The following is an 18,970-nucleotide window of genomic DNA, read 5'->3' on the forward strand; positions in this document are numbered from 1 at the left end:
AACCATAAAACTGAATATAATCATGTCTCTAGATTTAACTAACAATTTATAGGACATAGAGGAGATAAAGGAACAAGTTAACTGACACCATGAGGAAGCAATCAGATAATTCCAGAATGTGGAATATTTTACAGGACAAATGATCTGATTTCTCCAACAAATTGATGGCATTAAAAGAGAAAGAGAATCAGAGACAACAGACATAACAACAAAATGCAATATAAAGACACTACTGGAGCTGGGTTTGAGAATCTAACTTGGGGGAAAAAACAAACAAACATGTTTTAGATAACTGAGGAAGCCTAAAAATGGACTGGGCTTTCTATCGCATTAAGGAATCTTTAATTATTATTCTGTTTGGTATAACTGCATAGTGATTATATACAAACCAAAAATCCCTATTTTAAAGATGCATACTGAAACATTTTTAGTGAAATGGTGTATCTGCGATTTGCTTTAAAATACTCAAAAGAGTTCTGTTAAAAGGAAGAGAAGATAAAAAATCAGCAAAATGATAATTACCGAAGCTAGACAAAAGGTAATGGGGTTTCATTTTACTATTCTCCTTACCTTTGGTACATCTGAAAACTTTCAATATAAAAAAAAAAAAAAAAAAAAAAAAAATTAGGTAGTTCTAGCCCTAGGGGAGGAAACATATGGTAAAAAAATGGAAACATCTGGTCCCAAGGGTTTCAGATAAGGGATTAGGAAGCTGCAGTTCTTCCTAAAGATCTGGAAACATTTCAGGCTTTTGTGTTTCAAAAACTTCACATTTCCACTAAGCCTACCGCATTATCCCATAACCAGGCTAACTGAATGAATGAATAATTACAGCAGCTAATTAAAAATTGATTTTTTTTTTAAAAACAAGTAGCTTTGAAAACAATGAGTCTAATTTTTGCAATATCAGTATTTACTGTTGGTCACAAGTATGCTTCTGGAAGTATGTGTCCAAGGCTGATGAAAAGTCCAACACTGACACTAAACACAATTAAAATATTGTAAAAGTAGGCCAATATTTTCAGGTCCTAAGAACACGTAAACTTGATTCTTTACTACCTTTTGTTTGAAAAAGTATTACCAAAAACCAGCTCCTATTATTGTCTTCAGAGTATTAGTATAATACATAATTGTCAATACAGCCTGTGCTCCAAAACTTGGAAGACCCAAAGTAAATGTTTCCACTTCAATCCACAAAAACAGAATCACTACCCATCATATAAAACACATATAATAATACATAGCATATTGTAGCAGAGTCCTATAATTTTTATAACCTATAAAACACTCAATTTAGAAATTTTTTCTTATCAGTTCTTCCCAAATACAATTGGACAATTTAAAAGGGTCAACTTTTTTCTAAACCAGAGTGTGGATCTTTCTAAAATTGACATCTGATTCCAGATGCTAAAACTTGACTGCCCTCCTCTGAATTCCTCAAATATATTTAGCAATACCCCTAACAGCTTCTCTCAAATGAGATAAGTTGTTTTTAATCATACAGATAAAGGCCTCAATGTTACTTTAGGCTGTATATCTTCTAGCTGTATACCTAAATGTATTTGTGTATGTACTCGTTACACATATTCATGTGACTGTGTAAATACATAAATATACATGTCATATATTCCCATATTATTGTTATTCTGTTAAATAGTAGTTGCACACTATACAATATAAATGACCTATTTTTATCAGATACATAAGCTGTTTCCAGTATTTTTATTACAAACAAAGCTGTGATGAAACTCTTTTCTCATAAATCTTTTTATGTCCATCTCTGACTACTTCCTTAAAATAAATTCTTAGATGTGGTCTAGATGAATCAAAGTGTATAAACACTTTTAATGATCTTCAGAAATATCACCAAATTGTCCCTCCAGAGAGGGTATACCAATTAACACTCTAATTAACAACGTATCAGTGCATTCATTTTATCCAGTTCTTGACAATTTTTTAGATCTTTGCCAATTTGATGTGGGATGGTAACAACATATATTGTTAATAAGTGAGTGCAAAAAATCTTTCATGTTTCTTGGCAATTTGTATTTCATCTTTTATAAATTATTTTCATTGTTTTCCATATTTTTCTACTGAGGAACACCTCTCTTGCCTATTGGATTATAAAATTTCTTTATATATAAAAATATTATTTTTATCTTGTTCTGTGAAACACATCATTGAAATATTGACAGGAATTGTGTTGAATCTATAGATTGCTTTCGGTAGCATGGACATTTTTATGATGTTACCAGTAATTTGTCCAATCCATGAACATGGTGTGTGCTTCCACTTATTTGTATCTTCTTCAGTTTATTTTCTATAGTGTCTTATAGTTTTCCAAGTACAGTTCTTTTACATCCTAGGTTTATTCCTAGGTATTTCATTCTTTTGGGGTTTTTTTTAAGATTTTATTTATTTAATTCTAGAGAAATGGCAAGAGAGGGAGAGAAATATCTATGTGTGAGAAATGCGTCGATTGGTTGTCTCTTGCACACCCCCAACTGGGGGAAGGGCCTGCATCCCAGGCATGTGCCCAGACTGGGAATCAAATTGGTGACCCTTCAGTTTGCAGTCCGGTGCTCAATCCACTGAGCCACAATAGCCAGGGCAGTATTTTATTCTTTCTGAAGTAATTGTGAATGGGACTGTTTTCTTAATTTCTGTTAGTTTGTTATTGGCATATAAAAATGCAACTGATTTCTGGACATTAATTTTGTATCCTGTGAAACAAATATTTCAAAAGTTTATATGGAACCACAAAAGGTAACATCAATTCTGGAAAACAAGAACGAAGTTGGAGGATCATGCTACCTAATATCAAACTATACTATATGGCCATAGTACTCAAAACAGCACAGTACTAGCATAAAAACAGACACATAGATCAATGGAACAAAATAGAGAGCCCAGAAATAAATCCACACCTTTAAAGTCAATTAATATTCAATAGAGGAAGCAAGCACATACAATGGGCTAAAGACAGTTTTTCAAAAAGTGGTGTTGGGAAAAATGGACCAATACATGCAGAAAAATGAAACAAGACCACCTTCTCACACCACACATAATAAATTCAAAATGGATTAAAGACTTAAATGTTAAGACTCGAAACCATAAAATCCTATAAGAAAAAATAGGCAGTAAAATCTTGGACACTACTCATCGCAATATTTTTTCTGATACATCTCCTGAGGCAAGGGAAACAAAAGAAAAATAAATAAATGGGACTGTATCAAATTAAAAAGTTTTTGCACAGCAACGGAAACCAACAAAATAAAAAGACAACCCAATGAATGGGAGAACATATTTGCTGATATATCTGACAAGGGGTTAATACCCAAAATTTATAAAGAACTTACAAAACTCAACACCAGAAAAACAAACAACCCAATAAAAAAAATGGGTAAAGGACTTGAATAGACACTTCCCCAAAGAGGACGTACAGTGGCTTACGGCCACTAACCATCAGAGATATCCAAATTACAACCACAATGAGCTATCACCTCACACCTGTCAGAATGGCTACCATCAATAAATCAACAAACAAGTTGCATTCCTACTGTACGTGGGAATGCAGATTGGTGCAGCACTGTGGAAAGCAGTATGGAGATACCTCAAAAAATTAAAAATGGATCTGCCTTTTGACCCAGCAATCCCCCTTCTGGGAATATATCCGAAGAAACCCCAAACAGTAATTCGAAAGAACATAAGCACCTCTCTGTTCATTTTCAGTGTTATTTACAATCGCCAAGATATGGAAGCAGCCCAAGTGTCTGTCAGTAGAAAGAAAATTTTACCCTTTGTGACAGCACGGATGGACCTGGAGAACATTATGCTAAGTGAAATAAGCCAGTCAGAGAAAGACAAACAGCATATGATTTCACTCATATGTGGACCCTAACAAACAAACTGAACTAACAAGGAAAATAAAGAAAGAGAGCAAGATTGCAGCTAAGGTGGCAGGGGTGAGGTTAGAGGGTGGAGCGTTAAGCAAAAGGGAAAAAGGACTCACGGACATGGACAACAGCGTGGTGATTGTTGGGGGAGGGGAGTATAAGAGAACTAAATGGTAATAAAAAAATACAATAAAAATTTAAAAATAAATAAATATATTATTTTTATTTGTCATGTATGCTTCAAATATTTTTCCCAACTTGCCAAATATCTTTTTGCTGTTTCTGCTGTTTTATAATATAGAAAAAAAATTTTTCAATTTTTATGTGATCAATCTAGAAACCAGTGCAGCAACTTGGGATTTGGACTTGGAAGTCAGAAACTACATTAAAAGCCTGGCTGCCCTAGCTAGTGTAACTCAGTGGATTGAGCACCAGCCTGCAGACTTAAAGGTCGCAGGTTCGCTTCCTGGTCAGGGCACATGCCTGGGTTGCGGGCCAGGTCCCCGGTTGGGGCTGTGTGAGAGGTAACTGGTCAATATATCTGTCACACATTGATGTTTCTCTCCCTCTCTTTCTCCATCCCTTCCCACTCTCTAAAAATAAATAAAATCTTCAGAAAAAAATAATAAAAGCCTGGCTTAAACACTAATGAGATGTGTGACCTTGGCAAACTACTTAACTTCTCTGGGAGTCAGTTTCCTCATTCGTAAAATGGAGATATCACCACATACTATACAGAATTGCTATGAGGATTCATTCATTCCTTCATTCATTGTTTCCCACCATCTCTGCTAAGCAAATAATAAGCATTCAAGTATATGTTCTTCATAAAGACCTCCTACATTTCTTAATAACTTTATTTCTTGTTTTGTACTTCTGTTACAGACAAGAGAAGTGGTTCAGAGTGGGAACGCTCAACTTAGTTTGCACAGGACATGATCTAAGCTCTAACCCTTACTAGCTATCTGAGTGACACTGAAGCAGTCACTTAACCTCTCCAAGCCTCAGTTTCTTATAACATGGGGGTGACAATAACATCTACCTAACAGGACTGGTGTGAGAAAAAGATGAGGTAAACTGTGTCAAGTGGTTTTACAGAATGGCTAGCACAAAGGAAATGTTCAATAAATGTTAGCCAATATTACTAATAATGAAATTAATGAGACTACTCTCTAATTACATTTTCTAACTAGTTATTGCTATTTGCAAGAAAGTTGCTGATATTTTCTTATTAATCTATGTCCAAATATATCCCCTGAACTTTCCTGCTATCCCTAATAGTTTTTCAGTTAATTCTCTGAATGAAGAAAATACTAGCTACTTAAAATTTCTTTTTTAAAAATCACAAATGAAAATATATTGACAACAAAAGTTTTAAAATGCTACCAAAAAAATTAAAAGGCAAATGAAATTAAAATTTTTTCCAATTGTACATATAAGAAGTTATTTATGGCATCTAGCTATCAGGAGAAAAACTATTCAGTAAACAGTGTTGAAACAAATGATTGAATATACTGAAAACATTTAAATTGGATCCTCGATTCAAACTATATGCCAACATAAATACCAGAAAGAACAATATATCAAGGCTCAAAAATCAAACCTTAAAAATTCTAGACCACTCCTAGCAGCATTATTTACAACAGAAAAAACACTGGAAATAACCCAAATGTCATTTTAAGTAAATGTCATTTTAATTAAGTAAATGTCATTTTAAGTAAATGTCATCTTAAGGAAATGTACTTATTTATTACATTTACTGTTTATTGTCTGTCTTCCCCCAACCTGCCACCCCCACTCGCAAACCACACAGATATAAGCTCCAGAAGAGCAGGGACTTTTGTTTCTGTTTTCTCCATTCATGTGTTCCAAGAGCCTATACCTGGCAAAGAGTAGCCATCAATAAATATTTGCTGAAAGAATTATCCATCAACAGGAAAATGAATAAGCTATAGTATATTAAGATGATGAAATACTACATGGCAGCAAAAATGAACAGTTACATACACCGGCTTGAATTACTCAGATACTGAGTGAAAAAAAGTTTCAGAATAATACATATAGTATAAAATGCAAAATTTTTAAAAATAAATATGTAGTGTTTAAGGTAGAGTTTCTCAACAGTAATCTGAAGAGGAATAATTGGGGCTTTACCTTGAAAAATATTAAAACTACAAAAATAGTTATTTTACAGTTTGCAAAACTTAGTCTATTCCTATAATAAACACTTCTTGGTGATTACTTTAAAAAGAAAAAAATACCTCCATATCAACTCACTCACAAAAAAAGAGAATGAAAACTCAACACAAAATAAACTATTCAACACTGGTAAAGTCAAGTCAAACATACCTATAAGTTCAGGTGGGTTTCTTTCATTAAACCGCTCACACAGACGAATAAATGTCTCGGTATTCTCAGTTGTAGGACACTCACCATGTCTAGTAATATGAAAGCATTTTTTTTTTTTTAGAAAAGAGATTATACATTTCAGCAAAAGGTTTAAATCTTAAAGAATCTTAATACATGACTTACCCTTTACATTGAAGTTTTATATATTTGATTCCTTCTTTTTCTATGTCGTTTCTGTCATAGAACCTTGAAGTATTTGTCAAATCCACCAACAAGCCCATTTTAACCTTATTAAAAAAAAGGGGGGGGGCAGATTTACTAGTAACTGAATTGTTCCAAAACAAGCTGACTAAATGGCAATATTCCAGTTCATCCATCTACACTGCAGGAGATTTTATACTCACCCTGCCTATGAACTATTAACAATATATCACTTATCTAAGTCTTATTCAAGGTACAAGAATGTAACAGGCAATAAATGAAATAAATTAGCCCCCAAACAAATGATGGAACAAGAACATAAGCAAAGCAGACTCACTTCAACATCACAAAAGTCTACCTAAAAAAGAAAGCACTAATACAGTTTTTGTCATCTGCCACTCCACCTATGATTTATTAGACAATAGGCTAATGCAAGGAATAACATCTATCTGAAATAGACCCCAACCCAAACAAGCTCCAAACACACATCAGCCCAGTATTCCAAGCAACCATCACCACATCACATTAGACAATTCAATTCTGGAGTATATAGGGTAAAAACTATGTTCAATTGAAATTCCTTTGTAAATTCCTTAAATAATTCATAAAGAACAGAACACATGGCCATTTTTATGCATCTCATTAAAGGCTTAATCCCATCTCTCAGCCAGTTTTTCTTCCTGCATTGATACAAATATCATTATTTCTTTTGTTGAGTGCTGATGAACTTAGCTTGTGTTCAGGACCATGTGGTTGAAAACCCTTTAACAACTAAAATCACACTCAGCCTGGCAAGATAGTCTTGCTAAGAAATGCATACCTGAACTGAGTCAAGAAAAAAACTTAATTTTACATCTTCCACCTCATTCTGAAGCCTATATTCCCTGGGAAGAGTGGCAAGAAAAATAGTCTATACTTTCTAAATTGTTATTTTTCTCTCTTTTGTTGTTACTGCATTTATTGAGTACTTACTGTTGGATTTGTCTTAAGGAGACTGGTCTACATAATGATTCAACTCCATCACCATAGTGAAAAAAGTGACAAAAATACTTAAATTTCACACATGACAAAACAGACAAAATTGTGTGCATCTAAAATATAACTAGCTGCCACAATGTGCTCTACTGATTTTTCCAGATTCTTTTGCTCGTGTCGATGAGACAGATCAATCAAGCAGGTGAGTTCTTCCTTACAGGAAATATATTTTGACACTATTTTCTGCAATTTGCCACTCCTGGGCCTACTTCTCTTCTCTTTCCTTCTCTTCCCACACAGCTTCTGCAGTGATCTTAATTCCTTCAGAGGATATATACTGCCAACTACAAAGATTTAGAAACCATATTACAGCTTCTCAGTGAGTTAGAATTAGAATCCATGTTGTTTGTCCCAGGTTCAAAATGAGAAGTGAATGTAAAGTAGGCTGAGCAAAAAATAATAAATTTTCTAAATATAGAGAAATACTTTAGCCAAGAAAACTGAGAAAGTGTATTGTGTGACTTAATAGCCCTGAGCCCCACAGACGAGGTCTGTCCAGCAAAAGTCCAGCCATTGTTAATATAACAAGAACAGTTTGCACAACATCGATGTAACCTGGCAGCCAAGGAGAGTGGACTGGAATGCACATGTGTGAACTATGATGACTTCACTGTACTAGTCAGTGGGGGTGGTAGACACCACTGAGTGAGCATGTGTATTGTGTGGCCATCACGTTCAAAATGACCAAGCAAGCAGAGCAACGAATCTGCATCAAATTTTGCATTAAGCTTGAATATTCCTCTGCAGAAACTATTCAGGTGATTCAGAAGGCTTTCAGGGACGATGTAATGAGTGCAGCACAAAAAAAAATGTAGAACTAATGCTTCAAAGGTGGTCAAAAATCTGTTGAAAGTGACCCACGTTCTGGAAAGTCTGCAATAAGCAGAATACTTGAGAATGTTGAATGTGTACAGGCTGCAATCAACAAAGATCGGCGACTGACAGTGTGAGAACTAGAAGCTGATCTGGGATCCCAAAAATTCCTGTGTCCGACATTTTGACACAGGATTTTGGCATGAAATATGTCATGGCAAAATGCATTCTGTGCCTTCTGCTACCAGAGCAGAAGGAACGTCGTGCTGCAGTTGCTAATAACAATACAAACCGCTACCAATGAACCATATTTTCTCAAGAAGGTCATAAGTGGAGATGGATAGTGGATCTATGGCTGATCCACAAACGAAGGCCCAGTCGTCCCAATGGAAGTCACCTGTTCCCCATGCCCAAAGAAGGCACAGCAAAGTCACAGAAAACTCAAGACCATGTTAACTGTTTTTTTTTCATTGGGAAGGTGTTGTCCTTCATGAGTACGCCCCTCCAGGCCAATTAATGAGTACTACCTCAATGTTCTTTGTCAGTTGAGAGATGCAAGAAGATGAAAATGGCCATACCTATGGGCAACTGGTGATTGGCAGCTTCATCACAAAAACCGCCCACTCAGGCATCGCGTTTCGTGTAGAGGTTTTTGGTGAAACATCAAATCACCCATGTGATTCAGCCCCTCTACAGCCCAGATTTGGTGCCCTGCGACTTCTGGCTTTTCCCAAAACTAAAATCACCTTTGGAAGTGAAGAAATTTCTGACCATCAATGAGATTCAGGAAAATATGATGGGGTAGCTGATAGAAATTCCTGCAAAGGATTTTTGCAGAGTGTTTTGAACAGTGGAAGAGACACTGGGAAAACTGTGTGAGGTCCCAAGGGGCCTACTTTGAAGGGGACTGAAGTGTCATTGTCCTATGTACAATGTTTCTTGTATCATCTTTAATAAATGTGTCTATTTTTCATATTAGACAGCAGCTGGATATTTTCTGGACAGACTTCATATATGTGTGTGTAGAAAAAGTATGTATGTGTATTGGCATGTCTGTGTGGATAATGTTTGTGTGTACATGTATCTGTGTGTATAGCATACACATACATATATTACATATACATGTGTATTTTTCATAATAAGTAATCCCAATCCATGAGTAAAGATAATAATAGTATTATCTCATAGAATTGTTATGAGATTTAAATAAATTCCTTACTCTGTGCCAATTACTAGTCTCCATACCTTACATGCAATAATTTCATTTACAAATGAGGAAACCTGAACATAAAGAGGTTATGTAACTTGCCCACAAAGCTTTCTAAGTGGCAAACTGGAATTGAAACCGAAGGTGGCTTCTAAGCCCAAGCTTTTAGCTCATTGCCTAGAAAATACTTAATGCTTTAAAAATGTTAACTATAACTTTCAATACAATTATTGATAATGAAAATAAAAATCAGAAGTTTATAAGTAAGCTAAAATAAAAGATGTAAACAAATAAAGACTCAAAACTACACCAAGAAAATAGATAAGGAAAAAGTTTTCAAAATCTAAGTGGTGACGTTTCTATCCCATGATAGGAAACTTGCACATAATAGGCACTAATATTTGTTGAATGTACTAATATACAGCATATAGTAATAGACTATCAGGAGTATAAAATAAAGCCCTGGCCAGAAAGCTCAGCTTGTTAGAGAGCCTTCCTGATTCACAAAGATTGCAGGTTCAATCCCTAGTCAGGGCACATACAAGAATCAACCAATGAATGCATAAATAAGTGGAATAACAAACTGATGTCTCCCTCTCTCTCTCTCTTTTCTCTCTCTAAAAATCAATTAAAAAGACAAACAAAAATATCAGAAGTGCCTCCATTAAAGACACAAACAATATAAGAATGTGTGTGTGTACATGCATACACAAGTGGCCTGTATAAAAAAGGATTAAACATGGCTGTTTAAAAAAAGTGTATAAATTAGAAGAGTGATAAAGATTAATGTTATAAGTTAAATTCTGTTCCCTAAAAAGATAAGTTCAAGTCCTAACTCCCTTTGAATATGACCTTATTTGGAAATAGGGTAGGGTTATAGAGTCTTTGCATATATAACCAAGAAAAGATGAAGTTGTAATGAATCAGGGTGTACTTATAAGAGAAAAATTTGGACACAGATACACAAAGGAAGAATGTCAACAATGAGGCACAGACAACTGATGGAGCTGCAAGTCAAGGATTGCTGGCAAACAACAGAAAGTAGGAGAAAAACATGGAAAAGATTCTCCCTCCAAGCCTCCAGAAGGAACCGACCTTGCCAACACCTTGATTTGAAACTTCTAGCACCCAAAACTGTGAGAGAATAAAGGTCTGGGTGTTTTTAATAATTTTTTATTTTTCAATTACAGTTGACATAGAATATTATATTAGTTTCAGGTATACAATCCAGTGATTATACATTTACATAGCTTAAGAAGTGATCACCCCAATAAATTTAGTGCCCATCTGACACCATACATAGTTTTGTTTGTTTTTTAGATTTCATATATTAAGTGAAATCATCTGACATTTATCTTACGCTGTCTTAGTTCACTTAGCATAATACCCTCTAGGTCCATCCATATTGTTGCTGATGGCAAGATTTCACACTTTTTTATGGCTGAATCATATTCTATTGTACATATGCACCAATTCTTTATCCATTCATCTATTGATGGACACTTAGGTTGCTTCCATGTCTTGGCTATTGTAAATGATGCTGCAATAAACATTATCAGTACACATGTCTTTCTGATTTCGTGTTTTGGTTTCTTTGGATAAATACCCAGAAGTGTAGTTGTTAGGTCCTTCTTTATCTCTTGTTATAGCCTTTGTTTTAAAGTCTATTTGTCTGGTATAAGTATTGCTAATCCATCTTTTTATTTTGTTTTGTTTCCATTTTTACGAAATACCTTTTTTTATTCCTTTACTTTCAGTCTGTGTGTGTCTTTTGATATGACGTGAGTCTCTTATAGACAGCACATGTAAGGGTCTTATTTTGTTATTTATTCAGTCACCATGTGTTTTTGATTGGAGCATTAATCCATTTGCATTTAAGGTAACTGTTGATAGATATTTATTATCACTTTATTATTCATATTTTTTTATTTTCTTCTTCTGCTTAAAAAAGACTCTTTAACATTTCTTGTTAATTCTGGTTTGGTGGTGATGAACTCCTTTAGCTCTTTTCTTATCTTAGAAGCTCTTTATCTTGCTGGGTTGAGCAATCTTGGTTGTAGGTCCTTGCTTTTCATGACTTTGAATATTTAATGCCACTCCTTTCAGGCCTGTAAAATTTCTGCTGAGACATCAACTGACAGTCTTATGGGAGCTCCCTTGTAGGTTAAGTAAGTGTTTTTCTCTTGCTGCTTTTAAGATTCTCTGTTTGTCTTTAATCTAAAGTTCTGTTGTTTTAAGCCACCCAGTTTGTAGTAACTTGTTACAGCAGTCCTAGGAAACTAATACAATCAGTATTACATCAAAATAACATAAAAAATTGCAGTTTCCTTTACAAAAATAGTTTGGCACATTCTTATAAAATTAACCATGCACTCGGCAATCATACTCTCAGGTATCTGTCCCAGAAAAATGAAAACTATGTTCACACAAACACTGTGCATGAGTGTTCATGACAGCTTTATTCAAAATACCCTACAACTGAAAACAACTCAAAATTAGTTAAAAGATTATTTAACCATTCAACAAGAGAATAGTTAAATAAATTTGGTACATCCATACAACTCAGTAGTATTCAGCAGTAAAAAGGAACAAAGTTTCTGTTGACATAAGCAATAACTTGGATGGGCAAGAGAATTGGGCTTAGTGAAAAAAGCCAATCCTACAAGGTATATACTGTTCTATTCCATTTATATAAAATTCTCAAAATGACCAAAATACAGAGATGATATTCTGTACAGGGTTGAGGGTGGGAAGTGGGTCTGAAACAGTTCCATAACTACCAACACAAATCTACACACTGGATCAAACTGCAAAGAACTACACACACATATACACAAATGAATGCATATATAAACTTGTAAAAACTAAATAAGGTTTGCAATCTACTCAACAGTTCTGTACCAATGTCAATTTCCTGCTTCTGATATTGTACCACAATTACATAAGATGTCACCATTGGGAATAAATGGGGGAAAGGGACATAGAACTCTGTACAATTTTTGCAAGTTCAAAATTTAAAAAAAAAATTTTTTTAAGCCACCTGAAGTATAGGAGAGGGATAAAGTATATTAAATCAGTTAAAGAAAAGTTTTGTTTCTTACCTTCAGACTCTTTAGGTAATTTGAGAGCATACTGGGATGGAACCGATTTTCTTCAGCAACTTGACTGTCATATTTTGGTCCTAACATTGTCTTCAGAGGTAAGAATCTTCCTAAACAACATGAAGACCAGTAATAATTTCATTAAAAAAAAAGAAAGGTCCAGGGTTAAAACTCAATAATTAGTAACTCTCAAAATCACTTTCTTAAAATGTTTTAAATGAACTGTTCATGAAGTATTCTCAATCTAAACTATACTTTTTAAAAGTACTGCCTTGGAACTTTTAAGGAAAACATAAATTCTAGAAATTGATAATCAAATACAATAGCAAAAGAGAAATTATGAGGTAATGGAATTTCCATGGAGACTCTTAAGTTCTAACCACTACATTAAAAAATTATTGCCTTAAAATCTTTAAAGATATGGTACTAAAAAATTAATAATGGAGTGATTAAATCCATTCTTTAAAATTCTTAATTATACCTTTTTAGTATGAACTTGGAACTCTCTCCATCTTATGAACCTTATCCTATATCTAAGGATAAGGATCATGCTAAGAAGACTGCTAACCAAAGTCACCCTCCAAACAACTACCAGTGATTATAATTTCAGCAAGACTGACTGACTTTTTTGGCTTTTTCCTGAATCACAATATACACATAGGGGACTTCACCTTATATAATCAATTTTTAAATCACTCATTTTAACTGATTTATATTTTAAAACACAATAAAACAGTAAGAATATCTTCCTAAAATACTATATGAGTAAAATTTGAATAACTGCCCAGAAGCTTTAACCTAAATTTCATTATAATATAACGACTTTTTTAAATGTTTATTTTCTATAAAATCACTCAAGATCACCAATAACCTCCACATTGCTAAATCCAATGGTTAATTCTCAGTTCTGAAACAACTAACCACTTTTTAACGCAAGCGGGCGCTCCTGAATCAGTTTTTCACTTGGCTTCCAGGACACTACATCCTCCTGGTCTTCCACTCTCTCTAGCCTCTCCTCCTCAGTTTGCTTTACCGGCTCTTCCTTATCTCCCTGACCCTTCTACGTTTTGTCCCAGGGCTCTGTCCTTGGACTTCCCTTCTGTCTACACTCACTCTCCTCGTGTCTCATCTAGTCTCATAGCTTTAAAAGCCACCAATGTGCTGGTGCCTCACAAATTTGTATCTCCAGCCCACACCTCTCCCTTAACTCTAGCAGTTATCAAACTGCCTACTTGACTTAGTCTCTACTTGAAGTCTTACAGGCACCTCAGACTTGATATCCAGATTTGAGCTCTCAGTATTCAAACTCCAAAAGCTGCTCCTCCCATCGTCTTCCCTGTCACAGCAAATGGCAACACCATTTGTTAGTAGCTCAGGCCAAAGACTTTACAGAGTTACGTATTCTTGACCTTGATGCCTCTCTTTCTCACACACCCCACATCCAATCCATCAGCAAATCTGATCACATCTATATTCAAAATATATTCAGAATCTGATCCCTTTCACTACCTCTGCCATTATCTCACCTAATTATACTTCATTTAGTCTATTTAACAGATATTTAATGAGTGCCTATTATGTACCAGTCATTGTTCCAGATGCATGGAATACACTAGTGAAAAGAAAAAAACATAAAAATTCCTGACAGAGCTTACATTCTACTGGGGAAATATGAGCTGTAAACAATAGACATAATAAATAAGTATATAATATACAGTATTCCCTCACTTATCGTGGGCATTACGTTCTAGGCGCGCACCCCCCCCCCGCGATAGGTGAAAATGCGAAGTAGGAACCTTACACTTATTTTAGTATTTATATATATTGTAAGGCTTTATAAACCCTTCCCACACATTTATAAACCGTTCCCAGTCCCTTCTTAACCTTTCCCAGTCCCTTCTTAACCTTTTCCACACGTTTATAAACACTACTTATGTTCTTAAATATATTCTACACTCTTAAACCTACATAACTAACAACATACATATACAGTACCACAAAATCCTGCGATATAGCGAAAAATCCGCGATAAATAAATACAATATTTTTTTAAAATCCCGCGATACAGTGAGGCTGCAGTAAGTGAACCGCGACATAGAGAGGGACTACTGTAGTATGATAAAAGGTTCATCCATTAGACTCTCTCTCCAACTATCTATCTAGCAAACGTCTATTTATTCAAGATAATTCATGTATCAGCTCTTCTGGGAAGCCTTCCCTGGTCCCCTTCTTCCTCCCCATCCCCTCTCTTCCCCAACCTCAAAGAATTAGGTTCATTACTTCTGATATCCCACAATATTCTGTAATAGTCATTATTGCATTTATTACAACGGGACTGTATTTTAAAATAATGCTTTGCTATTCTCATGAGACTATGTGCTCTTTAAGGCGAGGGACTATATCATAACCATCTCAAATATTTGCTAAGTAAAATGACTTCAAAGTTACAATCAATATCTCTATACACAGTAGACACAAAATAATTTTCTCTTTAATGACCTTTAAGAAATAAGAAGTTTGTTTTCTTCACAGTGTTCATCTAAAACCTATCACTCAGAAGGAGAAAAAAGAATTCTTCAGAAATAAAGCTTGGTCTTATCTATAGGAGTTCTCTCAGTGGAAGTCTGGTCTAATTAGAGGAGACTTCATAATGGAACAGATTACATGCAATTAGCACCATCTTTCTTCTGATCAGGAAAATTATGAACTTTTAGTACTAATAAAATGCATCCTAATGTTTACAATGAGAAAATTTAAGCAGGCATAACATATTTTCCTCATAGGCAAAATATCAGAGATATTATACAATAAGAATGGATTATTTTTATAATTAGAAAAAATAAGATGAAAACAGGAGATAGAAAATGGGAATAAGAATGATTCCTTTTTTTTCACTAAAGCTTGCAAGAATATAGCTAGTATTTCTCGTTCTGGTACTATAAAACACTGCTAACTCTTCATTTCCAAAATACACAATGTGGCAAGGACACTTCCAGGACAGGGAGAGACAAAACTTTAAAGGAAATTCAGAGGAATATCAAGAATTCTATGTTGCATTCACCTTACTTTCTAATAAGCATCATAAGCTGAAGCACTGTTGATTAGTAAGATCTACGTTGGTTATCAGAAAGCCTGGGGCTATTCAATCAATCAGACAGGTGAGCTTATTGATTCACTGAACCACAATATTTAAGAATCTAGCTCTCTGGGGCCAAAATATTCCAATACTAAAAAGTAAAAACTTTTATTCCTCACCCTTCATTCCCAGCAGAGGGAAGGGGAAAAAAGGCACACAACTCAATTTCTTAGAGAGGGCTAAAGCTGCCTGGAGCTCAGCACCTCACCTGCTACTATCAACCCCCAGTCAGCACTACACTTGTCCCATTTTTAATCTAACAATAAGTCAGTATTCTGATATTTGTCATTGCCATCCTGCAGATTGCATTTTTAAGCTGTTTTTCTAATTTTAAAAAATTCACTTTCACAAGAACTTTATAATTTTGTTTTTCTCACACATCAGTGTAGCAGGTAACTCTAGTGAGAGGATCCAGAAAATAAGCTCCAGGCTAGAAAAGTAGCCAGCCATCGCATATAAAGGTTTGTCCATAACTTCATAGAGAAAACCACATGTAAAGAGAAAGCATACAATATTAAATTAAAGAATGTAAGGGGGGAAAAAAAGTCAAAATGATTTAAGAGTAAGACCTATAAAGAAAATGTAAAGAATTGTGATCAAAGCCCTGGTTGCTATGGCTCAGTGGATTGAGTGTCAGCCTGCGAGCCAACTGTGGCTGGTTCGATTCCCAATCAAGGCACATGACTAGGTTGCACATCAGGTCCCCAGTTGGGGGCACGAGTGAGAGGCAACCACACAGTGATGTTTCTTTCCCTTTCTCCTTTCCCCTTTCTCTAAAAATACATAAATAAATAAAACAAACAAACAAACAAAATGAATTGTGATCAAGTCCTGGCCAGGAAGGTAGCACAGCTGGTTAGTGTCATCCCCATACACCAAGGTTGCAGGTTCAATCCCCAGTCAGGGCACACACAAGAAGCAACAAATGAATGCATAAATAACTAGAACAACAAACTGATGTCTCTCTCTTTCTCTTTCTCACTCTCTCTCACTCTCTCTCTCCCCCTCCTTTGCTCCCTCCCTCAAATCAAAATAAATTCTTTTTAAAAAGAATTGAAGAATAAAACTACAATGATTATCAGGTACTTTTCCATTACACCTGAAAATGCATATAAAAGTGATTGGAACATAAAGAAAATTATTTCATTTTTCATTAAAGAAAAACATTTTTTCACCCTAAGAATTCCTTAGGTTATCTTTCAGTAACACTTTTATCCATCATTTATATGGCTTTATTAACTAATGATTTTATATGAAATGTGAAAAAAGCTGACAAACTAGAAGAATCAGAAAACCTAAATAGAAAATGACTTACAGAACCTTCTTTTCCAACAATTTTATATAACTAGGCAGACATAGAATAGATATGTACTCATAGCCCACTATAAAATCCTTTGATTTTTGTTTCAAAATACCCTTCTGGGAAAAACACACAGTCAATAAAGGATTTGTATTTACAATATACAAAGAACTACAATAGCTCATCAGGAAGATAAACAACCCAATTTTAAAATTAGCAGAAGATTTGGACACTTCATAAAAGAAGATACGGGAATTACCAATTAGATAATAATATCAAACCACAAGAAGATAACAATAAACACCTACTAAAGTGGGTAAAATTAAAAAGCCTGATCATATCAAATGTTGTAGAGGATGTGGGGCAAATAGAACAATCATACATTGACCATGGAAATGTAAAATGTCAAGACTTTGTAAAAGAGTTTGGCAGTTTTTTTAAAGGTTCAATGTACACCTACCATATGATCCATTCCTATTCTAGAGATTTACAAAAGAGGAATGCAAGCATATGTTCATACAAAAAACTTTACACAAACTTTCGCTGTAAGGGAATTGTAATAGCCAAAAACTGGACACAACCCAAATGACCAGAAACAAATTGTGGTGTATCCATAACAATGGAATAGTGCTCAGCAATAAAAAGTGATGAACTACTACTATATAACAAGAACATGGATAAATATCAAAATAGTAATTCTAAGTGGAAGAAGCCAAACTCCCCCACCACCAAAAAATGTATATACCAAGTGTTCCCACTTATTTTTTAAAAAAAAAAATATGTTAAAAGTGCAAATTAGTCTGTGACAGAAAGCAGACCAGTGGTTGCCTGAAGAGAGAGGGATCACAAAAGGGCAGGAGGAGACTTTGAGAGGTGATGGGTTATGTGGACTGTCCGGAATGTGATGATGGTTGCTTGGGTTGTTTCATAAGACATGTGTGCATATAGTCAAAGTTTATCAGACTGTACACTTTCAAGTTTGTTGTATGCCCAACTCAATAAAGATGAAAAAATCCACACTAAGTCACTTACAATGCTTTTTAAACCCCAGTCTCTTGTCGATCCATTACACCGCAGAAAATTGCCCCTTCTCTTCTTGAGCCCTCCTCCATCTCAAGACCGACACTTGTTCCTTCCCCTTCTTAGAACCCTGAAAGGTTCACAAACTTCTAGCTAAGCATCAAAGTACCGTCCACTGTACTCTTGGGTGCTCAGCTGCGGCCGCACAAACCTCCTATCTACCTTCCCCTCCGCAATACTTAGCCTTACCGGAGAGTGACAAGTGCCCCCACCCACAGACCCACCCTCTCCAGTCCAAGTTCCCAAACACTCATCCAAGAAGCATCATCGGCTGGAGAACATCCCAATCCTGAAACACCACTAACGGGCACGCAAACACAGAAACCTCCAGAAGCCGCCGGTGCGGAGGACTCGAACACCCTCCGTCCGGGTTACCTGCCACCGGCTGGCCGCGCCGTGGACAGTTGAGCCACCGCGGCGGGATCTTGTTGTGAGCCATGACTTGGGGATGCGCAGAACTGCCCCCCTCCGCCAACGCTCCCTGCGCCTCCGCCGGCGCCTCGCGCTCCGCTCCGCACGAGAGGTGCAAGGCACCCGAATTCCGGCAGGGTCCGGACTCCAGCCGCTCCTACCCGGAAAACGTCAGGGGATGCGCGCCACTTCCATTCAGGATCCACTCCACCGCTCTGGGCGAGCCCACAATGCACTACTACTTCCGCCCTCAAAGGCCCCGCCCCCTTCTTTCCGAGGTCAGAGGGGAAGAAAAAGAATTCCGCGGCCGGATGACAAGGAGTTAAGGCTCAGGGGACTGAGAGGGGTGGGTTTTCTCTCGCTCCGCCCCGCCGAGAGCCCGGTGCGCGCGAAAGCAGCATGCGCAGACGCAGTAGCCCTCAATCGGGCTGGCTGAGTAAC

At 35.9% G+C, this 18,970-nt stretch overlaps 1 protein-coding gene across 2 annotated transcripts in view; it reads right to left on the reverse strand.

Moving 5' to 3' along the window:
- Positions 1–18,752, reverse strand: part of RNGTT (RNA guanylyltransferase and 5'-phosphatase) — a 263,048-nt gene extending 244,296 nt beyond the window's left edge. The window contains exons 1-4 of one of the 2 annotated variants that reach the window (XM_090279662.1): positions 18,494–18,752; positions 12,603–12,712; positions 6,429–6,532; positions 6,246–6,334 (exon numbers count right to left, since the gene is read on the reverse strand). In XM_090279662.1, coding sequence (XP_090135788.1) covers positions 6,246–6,334; positions 6,429–6,532; positions 12,603–12,712; positions 18,494–18,557 — 367 coding nt within the window. In that variant the 5' untranslated portion in view covers positions 18,558–18,752. The remainder of the gene's footprint in view (positions 1–6,245; positions 6,335–6,428; positions 6,533–12,602; positions 12,713–18,493) is intronic. The other variant, XM_090279663.1, reaches the window with a different exon arrangement.
- Positions 18,753–18,970: the final 218 nt, after the last annotated feature.

Source organism: Furipterus horrens, unplaced genomic scaffold (genome assembly GCF_987537825.1).
Source record: "Furipterus horrens unplaced genomic scaffold, mFurHor1.1.pri manual_scaffold_6, whole genome shotgun sequence".
NCBI lineage: Eukaryota > Metazoa > Chordata > Mammalia > Chiroptera > Furipteridae > Furipterus > Furipterus horrens.